General features: G+C 32.8%; 2 protein-coding genes across 4 annotated transcripts; both read left to right on the top strand.

Moving 5' to 3' along the window:
• Positions 1-679: 679 nt before the first annotated feature.
• Positions 680-10860, top strand: LOC117926771 (glutathione S-transferase zeta class-like). Of its 3 annotated transcripts, XM_034846058.1 has the most exons (11): positions 681-777; positions 870-948; positions 1065-1121; positions 1475-1560; positions 1676-1747; positions 5869-5922; positions 6039-6114; positions 8586-8647; positions 9547-9606; positions 10302-10403; positions 10665-10860. In XM_034846058.1, the coding sequence occupies exons 1-10, from the start codon at positions 775-777 to the stop codon at positions 10401-10403; spliced, it is 651 nt and encodes a 216-aa protein (XP_034701949.1). In that variant the 5' UTR covers positions 681-774; the 3' UTR covers positions 10665-10860. The 3 variants fall into 3 exon arrangements, 2 of the variants coding, with proteins under 2 accessions (XP_034701950.1, XP_034701949.1); XR_004653239.1 differs by lacking the exons at positions 9547-9606; positions 10302-10403; positions 10665-10860 and adding exons at positions 8795-9210; positions 9287-9483 and having other exon boundaries at positions 680-777; XM_034846059.1 differs by lacking the exons at positions 9547-9606; positions 10302-10403; positions 10665-10860 and adding an exon at positions 8795-9483 and having other exon boundaries at positions 680-777.
• Positions 10861-11810: 950 nt separating this feature from the next.
• On the top strand, positions 11811-13567 carry LOC117927286. Its single transcript, XM_034846754.1, has 4 exons — positions 11811-12167; positions 12252-12787; positions 12890-13283; positions 13369-13567. The coding sequence occupies exons 2-4, from the start codon at positions 12779-12781 to the stop codon at positions 13410-13412; spliced, it is 447 nt and encodes a 148-aa protein (XP_034702645.1). The 5' UTR covers positions 11811-12167; positions 12252-12778; the 3' UTR covers positions 13413-13567.
• Positions 13568-22034: the final 8467 nt, after the last annotated feature.

Below are 22034 nucleotides of genomic sequence, written 5' to 3'. Positions count from 1 at the left end.
TTGAATTAATTTGTATGTATCATAATTGCTCATTTAAATACACAATATTGACATATATTGTCATTATTCAAGATCATATATGTTAAGAATTGCTTTTCTTCTTGTAATGCAAAGATCTTCCTTCTTATATCTCCAAAAGATTAAGCTATTAGAGAAAAAAATCAACAATATATATTACTAAATTTTTTTGGGTCAAAATCTATACTTGCCCCAAAAGATTAATCTATTAGAGAAATAATCAACAATGTCAAGTTAATACCCTCTTTTCATACAGAAAGATATAGAAATATGAGTTTCAAATAGACAAGAACAAAGGGCTTGATCCAAAAAACTCTATACCATGCTGACTACACTTGCCCAAAGCGCTTCTTAAGCTTGGAGGGAGGAGCCAATAATATACAACCACAGTCCTTTAATTTGTGACCATAAAAATAATTTTAAAGTTCATCATTTTGAAACTTCTTTTGTGACCCTACTTGAAAGGTCTACTTTATTAAAGGCTTTAAGTAAATTTATAAATTGTAGGAGAAAATGTATACCAAATTATTTGATATTCTAAAAGGGTTATTTAATTAAAAAAATATTCGAAAAAAAATGAATTCTATCTTTTAAAAACGTAAAAATATAACGTCTTTACAATATTTATCTCATCATCTTAAAAAAATATATTAAAATTATAATTCTCTATATTAATATTGTTTGCGGAGGTAGAGGAGATGGCAGTGAGCAGTGAGCAGTGAGCGGTGTTCTGTGTTTTTCCATCAAACTGCAACAATGGTGAGTGGGTCTTCTCCATCATAACTCTTTTATATATTTCTGAATTCTGATATGTTTATGTTGTATGGGGACTATGGGGGATATGGGGATAGGAGGAGACTCAGCTGAAGCTGTATTCTCATTGGCGGAGTTCCTGCTCCTGTCGTGTTGGAATTGGCCTCAACTTGAAACGTCCCATTCTTTTTCCTTCTTTCCTTCTTTACTCCAAACCCTAATTTTCTTTTTCTTTTCATTAAATCAATTTTTGGTTATTCTATCTGGGTCTTTTGTGCTTCAACTTTGAACAGGGCTGAAATACGAGTACAAAGCAGTGAACTTGGTGAAAGGAGAGCAGTTCAGTCCAGGTCAGATCATTCACCCATTTAGACTCTTCTTGATACGCATCATCAGAACTTCTGATTTCTTTTTATTGTTTTTTTTCCCTGTATTTCTAGGAGATGAACATGGATTTAATATAATTCTTGGTTTTGTTGGGATCATCCCGTTCCACTGATTTTTTCTGTGAAAGGAATATATTTGGGGGTTCTTATTCATTGCTTAATTCCGTTATATTCTCAGCTTTCCAATTTGTCTTTAACCATATGCAACGGTATCGGCTCCATAATTTATTTATTTATTTATGGGTACTAGACTTACCTTAATCATTCTGTTGTTTTTCAAGTAGCTTCTTAATATTTTTACAATTCTCGAATTTTAGAGTTTTCAAAGCTGAATCCTCTCAATTTTGTGCCGGCACTAGTGGATGGGGACATAGTAGTTGCTGATTCTTTTGCCATTTTGATGGTGAGTCATTTGCAGTTGCCATTTTCTTGGTCACGATTAGAGGCCTCATAATTAATGCTAATGTCAGTTTCCTACTTTTTGTAAAATGTTTCTTGTTCTGACTTGTCATGTGCAGTATTTGGAAGAGAAGTATCCTCAACATCCATTGTTGCCTCAGGATCTACATAAAAGAGCTATCAATTACCAGGTAAAACCGTTTGAAATAAAATAAATAAAGAAAGATAAATAAAGAAAAGAAGAAACCAGGTAAACTTGCATTTGATTTCTTTCCCTTTCGAAATCTGGTTTCTTATTGGCTTGTCACTTCTTCCCAAAAGTTCATGAACCAGCTTAAAGTTGTTAATATTTGGTGAACCTAAAATTTATTTTATTGGAAATTTCTGCTCATAGCATCAACTATTTGACCCACAGCCAGGTTCTAAATCCCAATTGACATTTTTTAATAGAGAAAATTCAGAGATATTTTCTTTAGTTAGGTTGGGAAGGGCAAGGAGATCTTTTTTTAAATTGGAATTGCTATGGAGTTGTTGTGGGGGCAGTGGGGGTGTGGAGTTGGTTTCAATTAAGAATAGACCTTTTTAGGTGAGAGGCTTTGGAGATTTCTAAGATAGCAAGGTTAATACAAGGATCCATAAGCATAGTTTTAAAAGGCGCAAGGCACACCTAAGGTGTAGAAATCTCCTACAACTTAGGTTCAAGACGCACACTTGAGTGAAGTGAAATGTGCCCTAAGATGCATATCAATTTCATAAAATATAATCGAAAATCTAATCCAATCAATAAAAAGTTTAAGATTCCAAACATTTAAAAGGAGCGTTCAACAAAAAAATAGTGAAATTATATAAATTTGAATATACAATTAGCAGGATTAAAGTATTTAAAAAGTAAAAGTAAAGTAGACAAGGTGCACCTCTCCAACAAGGCGCATGCCTTGGCCAACGAGGCATGATAACTAGGGAATGGTTGCGCCTTAGGAGCATTCCTTTTCAAACTATGTCTATGAGCTGCATTCCAGCAGATGGGGTGCACCAACTTGGTTGTCATGTAGTTGCGCCAATGTCCTTGAGAAGGTTATTTCTTTAGTCTTCTCAGAGTGTGGGATTTTGTTCATCTTGCATGACTGAAGGCTCAGACATTTGCTTCTTGAAGGACCTTTTATGGGATGATTAATCTTTTAATATCCTAACCCCAATCTCTATCTCAAGGACGGAGGATAATCCTAGTAGTCATTTCCTTGATCAGTCCCTACCTATTATTTTTTTTTCTTTCTAATAACCGAGGAACCTTCCATGACCAAGCCTTTAGAACTCTCCATGAGGATCCAAACCTGGGATTGCTGATCGCCTCGCAACAACCAGCACCGAGTAAATTCAAGGTATCATAAGTGGTATGATTCGAACCCTAGACCATGTGCCACTTAATGGGACCACACTTTCTAGTGCTCACCTTGACCAACTGGGCTACCCTGACAGGTTTGATCAGTCCCTATCTTCTTATTCATGGAACTTTAACTTTCAGCATAATTTATCAGCAGGAAATTGATGACCTCCTCTCCCTTGTCCTCTTTGCATCATGTATAACTCTCCATTTTGTGACGAAATGGTCTGGACTTGGGCTCCCTCAGGCCTCTTTCTCTTTCACTTATTCTTTCATTTCATTTCTAAGATAAGGTGAGGATGCCTGAGTCCTTACGAAAGCAGTACACTATCTTATATATCTCTAGCTCAGAGTGTAAGGGCATTGGAATGATTTCATAGGATTAGTGAAGTAGGACAACAGAAGCATTTTTTCATATGGAAGGAATGAAATGAGAAGAAAAGATGAAATTAGATGAGAAAATATGAAAGACGAGACAATTAGGAAGCACCATCTGAATATTTCTCAAAAAAATAATATTAATGCCCCTGTTGTTATAATCAGTCCTATCTATAACCAATTCAATATACAATCCTAAACGATTCTAATCATAATTGAAATATTGAGCTAAAGTAATAAGAATTAACTAAATTTGAACGCTAATTTTAATAAAATAGAAATCCTAATTTTAGGGCAAATAGGAAATCCTAATCTTAATACAAATAGGAATCCTTCTCATCCTCTGCATCTACATCTAGAATGAACTTGAAATGAGTGGTCTTCATCTTCATCAATTCTCTTTGATGGAAAAGGACTCAGGCTTAGACGAGTTGTGGATATAGTATTGCTCAAGAAGATCAGGACCAAGTCATTATAACCACCATGAAAAATCGAATAACTTCATCATCTAGCACGTCCTTCATATGTTCCTATGTGGCTGCTTAAAAATGGTGAAAATTTAGGAATCTTTGCTGTTCTAGCTGATCCTGGAGACACTATCTGACAAAATAGGAAGCTCAAAGGTGCATCAAGAAGGAATCTATCCTTCATATTGAAGATTGGATTAATATTTGTATGCATTTAAGTCAAGTAAATATACATTGAGCCCAAGTTTGCAAATAATACGATAAGGTTCATTTTCTTAAGCAAACAACTTAAAGGAATGTGGTTAGGATATCTCTTTGCCAAATATAGATCATGATGTAACCTTATTCATTAATTCTTGATTTCTATAATGTACATCAGCAACAAGTTATAACTTTCGTTGTTTAATACAATTTTACGTTGTGTATCAGCATGGAGATCTTTTTTTGTTTTTTTTTCCTTAAGATAAGCAAATGGTGATATATTAAATCACCACTCAAAAAGAGGAGCTCACATGGTACGCAAGAAGTATACGTCTAAGAGGCAAAAAGAAACAACCAATGATCACAATACTAATATAATACTTAGTAAACGGCCACTCAACGAAATCTATCAAGGATGATCGACTAGCTTGCATCTTGAACAACCCACAAGACCACATACATAGAATAGAAATAAGGAAATCCTTAAGAGATTAGTTTGTGCATTGCACCTATTCAAATGTTCTTTGATTATGTTCCTTTCGAATTGTCCAAAATAGGCAAAGAGAAGCTATTCTCCAAGCCTTTCTTCTCTTCTTACCCAAAAAACCTCCCATTCAATGCATTAGTAAGTCTTTCACCAAATAAGGGAGAACCCACAAAATGCCAAATAAAGAGAATAGGAAGTGCCATTACCCTCTAGCTTTCCCACAATGGATGAGGAGATGGTCTACCAATTCTTTTGCATTTTTACACATAGAACAATAATTCGCCAATAACCAACCTCTTTCTACAAGTTTAGGATGTCTAGATTCAAAGGACAAAGGAGATGTGATCAATAGGTTGATGAGAAGAGAGGCCATAAACAATCCCAAACAGTGGTTTACCTATAGAGTGGTTAACAGAATTGTTATTGAGTGTTTCTCTCTAACAAGGTTTCTATGCAAGTCTTCTAGATTATGATTAAGCAACCTCTGTTTGAGGATGAGCCCTGATCTCAGATTGGGGCCAAAATTTCTCCGAAGTGTCTTCTAAAAAGACTTGACAAATTTGAAATCCCTACCAGACGCTATGAAAGTGATAATCCATGAAGCTTAACTATATTCTTAAAGAATAATTTGGCTACATGTGAGACATCAAACTGTTTGGGTGCAGGGATACAATTGGAGTGAGGTTTACAAAGTAATAGCATTCAAGGTGGAGTTTTAATGGTGTAGGAGCCTCCTTCAAGTAGTCTTGAATGTTTGCTTGGGGTCCTGGGCTCAATGGGTTTGCAATTGTTATCAAAGATTCTGATGAAGATGTCATTATAGCTTTTTCAAAACCTGTAGATGATGAGTTGGCTGTATTATGGCCTCATTGGCGTGCTTTCTGAGACAGAGGCTTTGGAGATCAATACCCATCAAGTAGAATGGGATCAATTGTTGTTCTCTCTTGGGTGTCTCAATGCGAGAGGGGAGCTTGGAGATGTGATGCATGGACTTGACAAATCTTGGATCTCAATAAAAAGATGCCTTGGTCGTTTTATCGGCTGTCTTGGTCTGCCAATCTGTATCTGTTGGCACCAAGGAACCTCTGTGTTTGAGATTTCCCCTGAGATGATTAGGTTTTTAAAATTTATTCTTGATCCATGGTTGAATATTTTTCTTTTCCATTTCTTGCATCCTTTCTCGTTTTTTTTATATAGTAATTAGTAGTTTTTTTTATCAGAAGTAATTACCCATTTGTTTTTTTTATAAAATATTGAAAAAAAAGAAAACTGATTCTTTTGACCATTTTTCTCTTTGCATTTCTAGTAAGTATTCTGAGGCTTTATATCTATTCTCTGATGTTTTGGACAGTACTTTTCAATTCAAGTAATTGATTTCTTTTTTGACCTAATTTGTAGGCTGCCAATATTGTTTCTGCAAACATACAGCCATTTCAGAATTTGGTTGTACTGGTATGTGTCCAATTGGGATTAGTACTTGCACATTACCTTTGCATCACTGATATCCAGGTGATATTTTCATGAGATTTTGAGAGTGAATTAAGTTTTTTCTTCTTTTCCTTTTACAGAAATATATTGAGGAAAAGTGTGGCAGTGGTGAGGAGCTTGCATGGGTCAAACATCATATTGAAAAAGGCTTTGCAGGTAATGGAATTTTATTACATGGTTTAACCTGATGCTTTGCTTAAGTCCTTCACCATGTTCATTGCAAGTTTTGCTTAATATTTCAACAAGAAGACTAGGTCCCACTGTTATGGCAATATCAAACTGGAATGTTTGAGTGCCATTCAATCAAGAAATGTTATTATTGGAACTTGTTAAGCCTATATACTTGGCCAGTTTTGTCAGTTACATAAGAACCTATTCATTTATATTTAAGTAAAATTACAGAGAAAAAAAAAGGAAAATATTAATGCATGTGATTGTGCCTCACGGTGTCATATGGACCATCTGAGAAGTTTTAACAGTGTAGAAGATGGGTAAATCCTTCTGAGAAGTTAAATTTCTGGCAATTGTTCTGAAACCTTAAATTTTAGCCAGCTCACTTCTTGTTTTTTGGTCCAGCACTTTGTTATAGTTATATAGACATTTATTTATGTATTTTTTGTCCAAATGAATAAATCAGATCAGTAATTTCTGGTTTAGTGACCACTTGTTAAAGCTATTCTTCTGAAAAGGATGGCATGTCTGGCTTTGTTTGCACTATCTGCAGTTATGCGCACGCCAACTTTAGTTTTTTTGCTTTGCCAAATAAAATTTTCCCTTTTTTCTTAAGTCTATAAAATGAATAATCAGAAGTAGAATATGCTATTCAGTTGGCAATTGGTTGAAGCTGGATTGATTAAGTCTGAAATTCTCTAACTTGAAGCCTACATTGCACAAGCACATCAAAATTTATTGAATACTATTGTGGATAGTTCATGACATGAGTATGACTACTGGCTATGAAACATACTTGTGCCTATGTATCTGTCAAGTATCCAAAATAGAGAAAAAGGAATGCATTCTATATTTGCTAGAATTTTTCCTAGGGTTCTTCCTTGACAGTTTCTCTGTTGCATGGATGTCAAAATGTATGGATTACCCCCGTTTAATATATTATTCTATATCTTTCTGAGGGTACAGAGGGACATAAATGATTCAGCAATATCCTGTTGTCCTAAGATTTGAGAATTTGATCCTTTCACAATCCTAGACTAGACAAACATATGTAGAAATCTTATCCTAGCTCTAGTGACATGCAGATGTGAATTGATGTAGCATAACTCAAGCCTAACCTTTTTATAATCAGGTTGAAAAGCCTTTAATGAACTAGACCTTTTTACTGGGGTCACATGCAAACACAAAAGAAGTTTCAAAATGATAAACTTCAAAAGTTTTTAAAAATTATTTTCAAGTTGACAAAATAAATGACTGCTGTTGTACATTATTGGCTCCTCCCTAGAAGCTTAAGCATTTTGGGTAAGTGTAGTAAGCATGGTATAGAGTTTTGGCCTTAGAGATCTTGAGATCAAGCCCTTTGTTGCCTGTCTATTTGAAACTCATATTTCTCTATCTTTCTGCATGAAAAGAGGGTAGTAACTTGACATTGTTGATTTTTTCTCTAATAGCTTAATCTTTTGGGGCAAGTCATAATTTTAGCCCAAAAAAATTATTATGTTGGTTAGTTTGGGATCTAACTGAAACCCCATTCTTTTGGGATTTGGTTGGATATCAGTTGCCCAAATTTTAGCTTGCCATAGCCCACCCCATTTTAAGGGTTAAGGGGATTGGAAGGTGTAACCAAAAGTTCATTATCTCCAATCTTAAATACCCTCTTTAGTGTCACTCCATTAGCTGTAATTCCTACAGCATCGCTATCATTTGAATGCAAGTAGAAAGGCCAAAACACCCCTATATGACAATCTGATGTGTTCCCTTGAGCCATGATTTGGTGAAAGAGAAATTTGTGAGCACCCCTCAAATTGTGAGTAAGAGAGAGATAATAAAAGAAAAAGACAGAATATGATTTGCATTTCACATGATGGAACAACCTCTGCATAAACCAATATAAACATATCTCTAGGCCACAAAGCTATTTCCCAATTAGCTATAACTCCAGCTATTTGTATTTTCATACTGTGAAAATGCAATTAGAGTTACAAACTTCTAAGCACCTCAAAATTAGTTGAAATGTTGATGCACATGGTACACAATGTTCAAGGATTTAGAATTAGTGAAAGGACCATATTGTCCTTTCTAGATGCACAACGTTAATGTTGAGATATTCCATGGACATCATCTCAACAAAGGGGGAGAGCAGATGGTTGAATGGGTATTGTTGGTTTAACGTTGGCTCTTTTTGTGTGTGGAGAAATTTGATCCATTTATAGCACATGGCATAGTATGTCTACAATTGGCTGAAAAGCTTGCTGCTGACTAAGCCAATGTATGCATAAATAACTCATAACATTTTTTTTTTTTGGTAAATGATGAAAGACTCTCAATCAAGTTATGGATTCGACTTAAAATAATTTTTATGATCAATAGTATTTTTTGTCTTTGTTACAAGATGACTGTTTCTGCTTAATGGATTGATTATTGCCTTGACCTACTCACCATAACTTGCACTTCAGCCTTGGAGAAGCTATTAAAAGATCATGCTGGAAAATATGCGACTGGAGATGAAGTTTTCCTGGTTTGTTTCTTCTGCTTTACCTGTTTCATTCCTGTGTATACAAAATATACCACACTCATGTTTCTGCACACCCATCTCTATATTCTTCTTAGAATGGCAATGTGGTTGGGGTTTGGCGAGTAATAGTAACACACGTAATGGTTTTAGTTTAGTGTGCAGGGGCTGTTGTTGTGTTTGGAGGGTGAATCCTTAATCCCTTAGTTAAGAATTCAAATGCAACACTGGTGTAGCTGTCTGGTTGAACAGAAAGCTATCTGGTTTCATGTATACAATTTTAAATGCCTTTTTTCTGCCAAACCTAACGAAAATGATACAATAAAAGTCTGAACCAGGCTGCCAGGGTAACTTCAACACGTTAAAGTATTGTTGAAAGAAGCATGCACCCATCTTTCTTATGTGCTTGAATTGCCAAACATTCCTAGAGGCTCCTTATTGGGTCAAGCATATCAACCACCCAGAAGGATTCTACCCTCTAAGGCCACTATGATCTAGTGGATATGGTAGTGTAAAGAAATCCAAATAATGCTTCCCTTTGCTGGCTCACATCATCATTGCAAGCCAAGGTATGCAAACCAACCATTACTCTTGTCCTAGCATCAGTTGTAACTTATAACATACGAGCCGACCTTCATTTTTCAGGAATGCAATTACATGGTCTAATGCCAAATGTAGTTTCTAAGAGCTGAAACTAACCAAGCTTTAGAAACTGTTTGCTGATGTTAAAAAGATGATGTGGCTGATTCTTGTATCAGCCATATTGCATATACATTGGAGTCATCTCTGCCAAAGAAACATGGTCCTTCATTTCCTAGTGTGCCGTAGAAGGAAGCTTTTGTCAAAAATTTAATGCTGCAAAGGTTATTTCCAGACATGATGAACTTGTTCATTATCACTTGCAGGCCGATTTGTTTCTAGCACCCCAGATTCATGCTGCACTTAAATGGTTCAACATGGACATGGTAATCTCCCTTCTATAAATTGATGCATCCTGTTTTTGTTTTTTTTTTGGTATTATTTCCATTTTTGGAAGGAAAAAGAAAGAAAAATTCCAGATCAGTGGAGGTGTTTGGTATTTTCATCAGTTATCAAGACTAGCATATGTCCTTTCTTGCATTGTTTCAATCATTAAGTTACATTTTATTTTATGATAGTTTTAACTTCTGATATGTTAAGTAGGGCACTGTGCAAAACGACCCAAACTTCCGTAACTGTCCTATCAGCTAGGACTTGTATAAAGTCTATGATTGGTAAAATTTCCATTCCACTGGACCTTGGCCTTCAGATTTTTACTGGGATCTTCTTAGTTGGAACAATGTTAATCTGGCTTGTAGTGTTTCTACTTCTGCTATTGTAAATCTTGCCTCTGTTTCAGAATGATTTCAGTCTCTTCATCCACCACTCCAGTATTTTTCTATGATTATCTGTGTACTTATCAGTTTCACTTTTTGCTATTCAATGATTGTGAGTACAATTCATGAAAAATCAATCTATCTTCCCCCTAAATTGGGTTGTTCACTAAGTTCTATTCAATTTTTTTCTTTTGATAGGTTCTAATGTCTTATGGACTATCCTAACATTGCATTTCTTAACCTGCATCAGTTGCTTTCAGATGGGTGCAACTGACTCATTTCTTGTCCCTGAACTGTTTTTGCAGACTGAATTTCCCCTTTTATTAAGGTTGAATGACGCATACAATGAATTGCCAGCATTCCAAGATGCTATGCCAGAAAAACAGCCCGACTACATCCCATCATAGGTTTGTACTTCAGTCTGTTCTCGTACACCAGTTGAACTGATGGGTTGAACTATTGAGAAGTTATCAACACCGAAGAAACTTGAATGAAAAAAAATTATTACATCAGTTTGTAGTTTTAGTTCTTCTATGTTTTGACTTAATCTAGCACTACATACTGATCCTCGTTTTGGTTCTTTATTCATATATGCCTGAGTAGAAGATAGGAACCATCATTTCTATTTTCTGGTGAAACTTTCTCCCTCGTTTTGTTTCTTTGTTTAGGTCCAAGACATATCTTGTGCCCAAGGAATCTCAATAAGGGCTGGACCGGCATTTCATCGGGTGGAACATTGTTGTTAAGTGAACATAAATACTTGATAATCAGCGTGAACTTCTGCAATTATATAGTCATGTCTGTCCAAAGTTTCCAAGGACTGGATTTCTTGATTTCAAATGAATATGTTTCTGTTTGCTTTAAGCCTGTTAGGGTAGCCCAATTAGTCGGGCCAGTAAGAGACACATGGTCCTAAGTTCGAATCCCACCACTGATAATTCTTTGATTTATCTAGTGCTGGTTGTTGCAAGTGTGGTTATCACAAAAAAAAAAAAAAAAAAAAAAAGTTTACTAAAGATAATAGCAATTGCATAATAATTATTTCTAAGGTCTCCTTTAAAAGCAACTCTCAAGCAGCAACAAGCTGAAGAACCTGTAGATTCAAAATTATTTTAAGGGTCGTTTGACATGACTTTTAATGAAGTGGTTTTTCAAGACTTACACAGCAAGCGAAAGGAGGTTTTTATTTAATTTGTAGAAAAATTAGATTTAGAAATTTCTTCTTAAAATATTGTTTGAAAACCATTTCATTCTTAGTTTCAAATAGCATTGAACATGTGTAAACTATTTTAGCACTTAATATATTTTATGCATGTTTGGATGACAAGAAAAAGAAATGTAAATTAATTTATATGGTTTAGATTAAAGCCTATATCTCCGGGATAAGATGATAATTTTTTGTTTTTAGTCTTATTCTAATATTACATATATTCTTCGTCGTAGTTTCTATTACTTGAACTTTCTAAAGACATCATTTTGATGCTTCAAGATATACACTTAACTGTTTTGTTAATTTTTTTTAATAAAAATATATTTTAATAAATAAAAAATGTAAGGCTTACAAATGAACTCAACCAGAATTTTGAGTCATTTTCCAACTATTGTTTTAAAAAAAATTCAATATTGTATTTGGGTTTAGGTAGAAGCAGAAACAAAAACCATAATTTTAAAAAGATAATATTATTATTATAATAGTTTTATCTATTATAAAATACCTTCTTTTATAAGTCAAAATAAAAATTCTATAAAAAGCAATATTTTGGTGCTTTCATATCAACCTCCTTTGTAAGTTACAAGCTTCTTTTAACAAAATTATAGCAAATAGGTAGAGAACTGGTTTATTAAAAGTCATGATTCCACCATGATTTAGTTACCTTAAAATAATTTAATTCGTAAGGACCAACTTTATTATTTTTTTGTATTTTTAGCCAGATGGGAACTTAATTATAGATACTATCGTGATAAATCAATTTATGAAATTATGATTTCTCAACATACACGCCACGTGGCAATTAAACTAACACGAGGCGTGGAAGCTGATGACATGGCAAGTTAATTGTGGCAAAATTGTATTCTCTGTTTCATGCATTTTTGTCATCTTCTTTGGTTATTTAGAGGAGGATAGGGAGCAGTGTGATAAGGAGCAGCGAGTGAATCAAACTGCAACTATGGTGAGTGGGCCCCTTTTTTTTTTTTTAAAATTATAATTTCTTTTATATGTCTGATATGTTTATATATCTCCTACCATTTTTAAGCAAAGAAGATGTGAGATTAAAAAATCTTGTATCTTGCAACACCCTTTTACATATCCCACCAAAAGAAAGAAACTAAGAAAGAGATTAAGGATCCATTAACTTTATTTGATCCTTTGCGTCCAACCTCTGAAGAAGCATTAGAGTCCTTTCAAAAGTGGATGAGTGATGACTAAGGGTGAGTTGTATACATCCATACTTGTAAATTTGTGTTCTTCACAAGTTATAAAATTACTAATGTTTTTTTTCTACTTTGATGTTAAAGGTCCACAATTGACATTGACTACTTGCATATGGATAAAAAATGGTTTCAATCACTATCTAATCATGGTTCATGGCTTGCTGACATGGTTTGTAAATGATGCCTTTTATTTTTATTTTATTTATTATCATGTTCAGCTTACAACCAAATAATATAACTAATACTTTATTGTAATTGTTAGCACATTGATGTTGCCTTCTTCTTTTTCTGGAAGGGGCGAATAGAAAATCCTCATATTTTTTCCTAAAAGTTTACCACAGTGGATACTATGTTTTGGGTATGTGTAGTTTGAATTTTAGTTATCATTTTTATTTTTTTGTAATAATGAATCTTATGATTTTGGTTATTTATTTATGCATGTTAACTTTATTCTATGTAGCAAAATGCTCAAGCAAGATGGATTAAGCATGGTAAGAAATGGAACCAATTCAAATTACCAGAGAATGACATTCTTATTGATTATGCCAATGGTTTGCAACCTCTTTATTATGTCAAATGGCCTGATGTTGACATTGTGTATGTCCCCATCAATGTTCAGACTAGTCACTGGGTATTAGGAGTTGTCCACCTTCATCGAAGGATTATATATGTATATGACTCATTGATGGGCATCAATAATAATGCAAGATTGCAAGTTGCCATTAAACCATTAGCCAAATTGTTGCCATATATATTGAATGTCATAGCATATTATGGGTTTCATGGTGACACAAAGTTAACTACCAGGAATGAGAAATTGAACGGCTATAAGATATTCCTCAACAGGAACATGAGTAAGTGATCTTAAATTTACTTTCATATCTTATACACTTAATTCTTAATAATAGCTCTAACATTGATTATCTGTGTACCATGCAGTGGTGACTGTGGCATGTTTGTTGTCAAATATGTTGAATACTTAATGCACAACCATCCATTGAAGTCATTAACAAGTGCTCGAATGGACTGGTTTCGGGAAAAGATGGCAGCAGAGTTATTTTATATGAAATACTTGTCTATATAATGAATTCATGTTGATATTTCACATTTTGATAATGTAGTTGGATGCTTTGTTATATGTAATTGGATAGTTTGATATATGTAGTTAGACATTTTGATAAATGTAGTTGGACAACTTGATATATATACTTGGATATTTTGATTGATAGTTATGTATACAATTGACCTTTTAAACTAAACTTGATTGTTGTCAAGTTGTTTTGTGTACAAACTTGAAGGTAGTTAAGTCCACAGTCTTAGTAGAACACCTGAACTTAATTATTATCAAGTTAATTGTGAACAAACTTGAAAGATATTAAGTCGAAGTCTATTCCAAAATAACATATTTAATTTGGACTTAACAGGTATCAAGTTGATCTTGTATAGACTTATAGGAAGTTGTGTCTATAGTTGCCATTTTAACCTGAACTTAACTATTGTCAAGTTGTTTTATGAACAAACTTGAAGGTAGTTAAGTCTACAGTCTTCAGAAAAAACTTGAACTTTACTATTGTCAAGTTGTTTTATGAACAAACTTGAAGGTAGTTAAGTCTACAATCTTCAAACAAAACCTGAACTTAACTATTGTCAAGTTGTTTTATGTACAAACTTGAAGGTAGTAAAGTCCACAGTCTTCAAACAAAACTTGAACTTAACTATTGTCAAGTTGTTTTATGTACAAACCTGAAGGTAGTTAAGTTTACAATCTTCAACAAAACCTGAACTTAACTATTGTCAAGTTGTTTTATGTACAAACTTGAAGGTAGTAAAGTCCACAGTCTTCAAACAAAACTTGAACTTAACTATTGTCAAGTTGTTTTATATACAAACTTGAAGGTAGTTAAGTCTACAATCTTCAAACAAAACCTGAACTTAACTATTGTAAAGTTGTTTTATGTACAAACTTGAAGGTAGTTAAGTCCATAGTCTTTAGACAAAACCTAAGCTTAACTATTGTCAAGTTCCTTATCAATAAATGTGAGGATAGTTGAGTCCATAGTTTGAGAATAAACATGCAATTTTCATTCATAATTTATACATAACTCATCATAATATATATGTACAAAAGTAACAAATATCTCCATTTATATGGGGTATGCAAAAAAAGGGGATCATTATTGTAGTATTCATCTATGTGCTTATCCTATCACCTTATACAAAAAAGTAACTTACATTTCCATTCACATGGGTACCAAAAAAACAAAAAAGCTTAGTATTACAATTTTCATTCCATGTAAGTTCATAGATTTCCAAAGCTATCATAATATCAAGGGATTGGTCGTTTGCATGTTTTCTAATTATGCCCATATTGACCACATCAACTACAACGAGATGTGCACTTACCCTCTCACCAGAAGGAATTCTTACTTTATCGGGTCTTCCTATTGGGCGTCTCGTTTTAGGTAGTAACACAATTTTGTTATGAATGTGATAAGGTATTACCCAATCTACTTCATTTCCAGTTGGATAAATACACTTTGAATATGAACATAACAATGCTTTAGTAGTAAAATACTGGGAGCACAAAGTGTAACATGAAATGTTGTAAAACCTACAAGCAGCAATAACATGTGCACATGAAATATGATCAAGATCAAATTGTCGACATGTGCATGAATGAGTGTCTAAATTCACTTGAGCACTAATGCCAACATATTTAACATTACACTCCTTGGAGTTGATAGGTTCCACTAGATATGTTGCTGACATATTATACCTTGAATGAAGTTCTCCATTAGCCCACATGGTAAGTTCAGTTGACATTGACATTGCTTGTTGTTGATGAGTCACAAACCATTTTTGAAGTAAGTTTCTCAATTCTTCAACCAATTGCAAAATCAAAAGATCTCTAGCATTTTTCAACACAATATTAAAGCTTTCAACGATCCCTATCGTCATGATATTATATCTTTTTCAGGTAGAATATGAACGTGTCCATTGATCAACTCTTATATCCATCAAATATCTTGCTGCTCTTGGGCCAATCATCTCTAATTGCCCAAATATAAAATTAAACTCTAAAACACAATTAGCATGGGCAGCATCATGGAACAACTTATGAGTTACATGATTCTTGAACTTTGTCTTCAAATTTTGTCCAACGTGATAAGTGCAGACACCATGCCTCGCATGGGAAAATACTTTATGTACTAATTTCTCAATGCTACCATGTTGATCTGATATCACAAACCAATCATCAATGTGTCCAATTGTATCATGCAATTTTTGTGAAAACCACTCCCATGAGACATCATTTTCTTAATCACCAATCCCAAAGGTTAAAAGGTATATCTGATTGTTGCCATCTTTACACACTACAATAAATAAAGTCCCCAAGTACTTTGCTTTAAAAAAATGTCCCATCAACTGCAACCACAGGCCTTATTGATGTGTGAAACCCAACAAGAGATGCACCAATCGACATAAAAAAAGTATTTGAATTGATTATCACAATCAATAACTATATCAGTAATAGTACCAATATTTTTTTGCTCTAAAACATAACAATAAGATGATAAAGTGTTATAAGACTCCTCAGCTGATCCCCTAATAGAACCTAGAGCAAGTTCTCTAACTCTCCGTGCCTTATCATAACTGATTTGAATGACATACTGCTTTCGAATGTCTGCTATAATGTCTTTTGGTCGAAATTCACAACCAACCCCTTGATATGTTTCTCTTATACTCTCACCAATCAACCAACTACTTGCATGTTGATTGTCACGAGACATCATATCTAACCGACAAGTGTGTGTTGAATAGTATTTCATTATTTGAAGCATATTGGAAATCCCCAACTTGGTAGCACGAACTCGCCACTTGCATTCTTTATCAAAACATTCAACAAACAATAACTTAGTAGTGGATTTAGTTGTTTTGAACTCAAACTTCCTTTTGAGAGCCATCATATACAACTTCCTTTGTAATTCTTTCTTGCTTGAGTATATTTGGTGCTCTTCTAGATGGTCATCACTAATTCCACTAACTATAGGTTGTCACATCATGTTTTGTCCTTCGTTTGCTACACTTTCGATTATAGTGGGATTGTCATGTATGAAACCATCATTTGTATCAATAATGGTCAAGATTTCTGCACTCTAAGCTGAATCAGTTCTGAATGAGCCAATTTGGGTCTCTTGCTTATCATTAGTAGGGTTAGTATCCATCCTATAATCCTACCCATTAATTGTAGTCTCATTCATGTTCCAATCATGAACTTTATACCCTTCAAGTGACTCATTTTGAAATCTTAGTCCATTTTCACCATCAACAGTAAGAGTTTCAACCGACTCACAATGAATGTGTGTGCTTTTATGCATCAACATTGAGTCCCCGTTCAATTCTTTATCAATCTCAGAAGACATATGATATTCGGAATAAGAATTGCAAATTGATTTTGGACTGTGACTGTCAATTCTCTTTTCAACTATGATGCACAATGGAACATGTAGCTTACCATTTGTACAATTTAAACCAATAAAGAATTTCACATCCCCATCATCAGTTAGTTGCATAGGACTTGTGGGTATGTTAGCATTGAATACATACTTCATTGAAAGAAAACAATTCATTGGACCTAGCTTCAGAATATGATGGACAACCCCTAATAACTCTTTATATGATATAGTTTTCAAGATCTCAATGCCTTTACCTTTACTTCCTTCGAAATAGAAAGCATTTCCATCTTGTACCCATTCTTCTTCATATAAAAGCATTATTCCTACTTCATCAACCATTGAAATAACAAAACAATGCAATTATTGGCATCAACATACAATATTATAATTTTTTTTTTAGTTACATCATAGCATTTCCATCAATAAGTAGGTATTAATTTAAAAAAGCTCATTCATTATTAAATACATATTATTTCATTACCCATATTTATTTTTTTAATAAACAACAAATAAATAATATTATTAATCATCTTTACTACTTCAAATAATACCAATAATGCTATAGAAATACAATGTATATAGTTATTAAATAAATTCAGATATTGTAACTCTCAACTATTTTAAACAATAAAAATATATTTATTTACTAAAAGATTGGTTATGTTGTAATTCATTTAATGTCAAGGGTAATTTGCAAATGATTCAACTCAAATTGAGTATAATTAAATAAAATAACAATAATATAATGTTACTATAAAATAACTATATATAATCTTAACTTACGTCAAGTTCAACTTAATATCCGTAAGGTTTTGGTATATAACTAAAAAAGATAACTTCATATATTATATCAAAACCCTATTAACACATATATTTACATCTATATAAAGAACAAATATGCAAACAATACCAAAACCATCATAAAATTCCATAAGTTTTATTGCTAACCATCATTTGATTTTTCCATATGAACAATGTTTCTTCACACTACACTTTTTAAGCTGATTATTTTCTTCTTTTAACCATTTTTTCATGGTTGTAAATGATATTAAAAAAATTATAACAATTTCAAACTTATTTAAATATTTACTACATCTCATTAAATGTTTGGAAATATTCAATAAATAAAACATGAAAGAAAAAAAATATGGAAAAAAAACATACATTGTTTATCCAGTCATAACTTTAAGCACTGTTTATCCGCCCACAACTTTAAGTGCTTTAAGTTGAAGAAATTTGAAGAGAAACTATGTGTGAAACTAGAAGAAATGTACCGAAAAGAGAGAAATGAGAATAACTGGAGAAAATGAAAAAAAAAAAAAAAAGAGAAAGTAGAAGAAAGAATAAAAAAGAGGTGAAATGAGGGAAATAAAATTAGAATGAGAGAGAAAAAAGACTTGATGTAGCTAAGGGGTATTTTTGTTTAGATTGGGTCATTTTGGAAGCTATTAAAATTGGGTGGGGGGTTAGTTTTACAAGATTGAGAGATTTTTGTCTCTTTTAATCGGTTATCCTTTATATATATACATACATAAAATCAAGAAATATTTTATTAAATAAATAGTTGATTTTTTTAATTAATTTATTTATTTTTATAGAAAGTAAATGAATACATTGAACTTTTTCTCCCTAAATACTCTTTTTACATATTGAAAAATTTTGAATTAACATTAAAAAAAAAAAGATATTTCTTTACTATTTAATATATAATAAATAATAAGTTATTTAATAAAAAATAATTAAATAATTTATTAAATAAATTTGTTTCGTACAAGAGGATAGAAAATACCAAGTTGATAAATAATAAAAAGAATATGCTTAACTTTTTATTGGATAATGTCAGGATTTGTTATTTTTTTGAGTAGAAAATGAGATAATTTTGTAATCTTTGTTAGGTGCTGATAGAGCAGTTTCTTAATTTCACATCTTTTACAAGTTCATTTTATCATATTATAAATTTCTTTTTTATCTTATTAGAGAGAAAAAAATTATCCAATTTCTATTTCACTAATTTAAAATTTGTATTATATTTTAAATAATTTTTTAGGTATTGTAGGATTAATATTTGTGTGTGCATGACTCTCAATCAAATTAATTTTATATAATATTTGAATAGTAATAGGATTTATGATAATATTATTTATATACTAAATCCATCTCTATTTTTTTTCAAAGATGAAAGAAAAAAAATAGGGTTAATTATGTAAATTTGTAGTATGAAATGGTTGCTTGAAACGGATTAGGAGAGGTTCAAATACTGGTTTGGACTTTGGGTAGAAAATGCATTTTTAATTTAAATTTTGAAATAACAAAAAATATAATATTCTATAATATTTAAATAATAAAAGGATTTATGAGGATATTATCATATACACGAAATTAACTTATAAGATTTTGTAGTTAAGGGGAAAAAAATTAGGATTAATCAAAAAGAATTTTTTGAATTTATTATGGGGCATTAAATTACTAATATTAATAGCTATAGATAACATATATATATATATATATATATATATATATATTTTTTTTTAAATGAAAGTTGTAAATAATGATAAACATATTTGAATGGAATGATTTTTAATTCTTTTAATTTTTTTTTTTTTCAGAATTGGAGTGGAATAGGGAATGTGTTTGCTAAGAATTTTGATCGACTCTATAGATAATGTGAGTCTCCAAGCCATGTTTAAGAAATTTGGCGATATTCTGTCTTGTAAAGTGGTTGTGACCGAGGATAGGAAGAGCAAAGGGTATGGTTTTGTTCACTTCGAGTCCAAGGAATATGCAAATGCTACCATTGAGATGTTGAATGGCTCCATTATCGATGGCAAATAGACATATGCTGGGAAGTTTGTCAGCAAGACTGATAGGGTCCTGCCCAATCCTGATGCCAAATATACAATTTTTTACATCAAGAATTTGGCTCCAAAAGTCATGTGAGTTGTGATGCGGAGGACACCCAAGAAAAGATGGTAAGTCGCTCGAGGATTAATTTCTTTGAGACACACATGAAAAGAAAAAGGAAATTCTTCCAGTTTGAAAATACCAAATTCAGGAGGTATTCCAGTCAATCGAAGGTCCAATACTGTCAGTGAAAAGTTCGAGAACATGGATTTCCAGTTTTTGGCAAGAATATCGGTATCTTTCCTGGTTAGATTGGTTGCATTTATACATATATAGTTTACTCTTTGAATTTTGGAGAAGGCAGCTGGTTTCCTCTCATCTGAAGATTTTGAGCACTAATGCCATTGTTCCATATTGTGTCTATAAAGCCATAGATGCTCTACCATCGTCAGTTCATCCAATGACCCAGTTCGCAACATGTGTCATAGTTCTCCGGGTTTCGAGTGGATTTCAGAATGCATTAAGGCGTAATGGTGCTTTTGGTTTGGTATTTTCTGCTGCATGCCCATGCTTATGGAAGAAGTCTTTATCCCAAAATGGTCACTGTAGTATCTCACCAGAATGACCAGCCACGGGGAAGCTGTTTGGGACATCTTTAGTAGGCCAGATGTTCCTAAGTTGATTGAGTACTTGCAAAAGAACCAGAAGGAATTTCGCATCATCAATAGTCTGTTATTTCTGTTACACGCCCACAACACCCACAAGACCCGTTACACAAAATGGGTATCAATCTCTTTAGTTGTGGGAGTTTATCTGAAGTGGTCCAACACCTCTGACCAAGTCTTCCACACATCTTCCACATTCCCTACAATTCAGGAACGTGACCCACAACTGCTTTGAAATGGTGGCAAAGGCGACGACGTGGTTTTGATGGGAAGCCACAACTCTAAATATATCGTTTTGGTCCCTGAACTCGTCTCTCAGTTGTTCTCTTCTTCAGTGCCACACCATAGTCTGTGAGATATCAGAGTTTGGAAGAGCCAAAACTTGTAGCGAATAATGAATAATAAATCAAACACCAATGGCTAGAGGTAATAGCCAATCCTAAACTTCTTTAGTTTTGATTCTTATGGTTTGTTTTCATCCATTTTGGATTGTATATATTCCTTACATTTGGTATCAGAGCCAGAATCTTGCCTCTGCCTTGGTATTATTTTGCACCAGAAACTTAGTTAGTGGTCATTTTCTTCTGAAACGTGAAACCAGTTATGTGGTTATGAGATACAGTCATGTAGTATGCTTGAAAGAAACATCATTTTTCTAATATCTCAAAATCACTGCTTAAAAATAAAATAAAATACCCTTGCTTGCTGTTGAGTCCAGTAACGCGGACTTGTGACTCTTGTCAGGGCATCAAGACGGTCGAAGATTGGAATGGCTGGAGAGGTAGGGTTGACAGTCTTTTGAATAATGACCCATTTTTCCACATTTATAACAAGTTGGTGTTTTCCTTTTGAAAATTGCTTTATTTGAAGATTTGATTTATTAGTATTTTTTACAAATTTCTTTTGATATTTTGACTCGGTTGATGGCTTTTTCCCCTTTATATTATTTTGTTTACCTTTTCTTTTTGAAGGGGCCACTATAGCGTCGTACCCATAATATGAACAAAATTTTTCTACTTCTTTTTTACTATCTTGTTTCTTTTTTTCCATTTGACTTTTTAATTTGAGATCTGTACAAAAAGCTAAACCTTCATTATTGATAAAAGTAATTAATTCTCCATATGTTAATGATTCATAAGGAATTCTTCCATTATAAACATTTCTAATTTTTTGTTTAACTTTTTCAACAAATAAAGTGGGTAACCTTGATATAAATTTTTCTTTCCAATAATGACTTCCACAATCAGGTCTGGCCATGACTTTGACTAAAAACATGTTTTTATACCACTTGAAATCTTGAAGTTTTGGACATCTAAGGTTATTGAGAATTTCAGAAGTTTTTTCTTGAAAATATACTGGATCTCATAAAAACTCTATTTGTGTTTTGAATAACTTCAATTTCTTTTTGCTTACTATTAACTCATGACTAATTAATTCTTCAAAAATAAATTCTAAATGCTTTATATGTTCTTGAAAGGTATATGAAAAAACAAGAATATCATCAATATATATATATATATGTAAGAATATTTACTAAAAATATTATCCATCATTCGTTGAAACATTTGTGGAACATTTTTTAGTCCAATGGCATTACATTCCATTCATATAATCCACAAGGACATAAAAATGTTGTCCATGG

The sequence above is a fragment of the Vitis riparia genome, chromosome 12 (assembly GCF_004353265.1).
Source record: "Vitis riparia cultivar Riparia Gloire de Montpellier isolate 1030 chromosome 12, EGFV_Vit.rip_1.0, whole genome shotgun sequence".
NCBI classification, from domain to species: Eukaryota; Viridiplantae; Streptophyta; class Magnoliopsida; order Vitales; family Vitaceae; genus Vitis; species Vitis riparia.
This window is presented reverse-complemented; position numbering and strand designations above follow the sequence as displayed.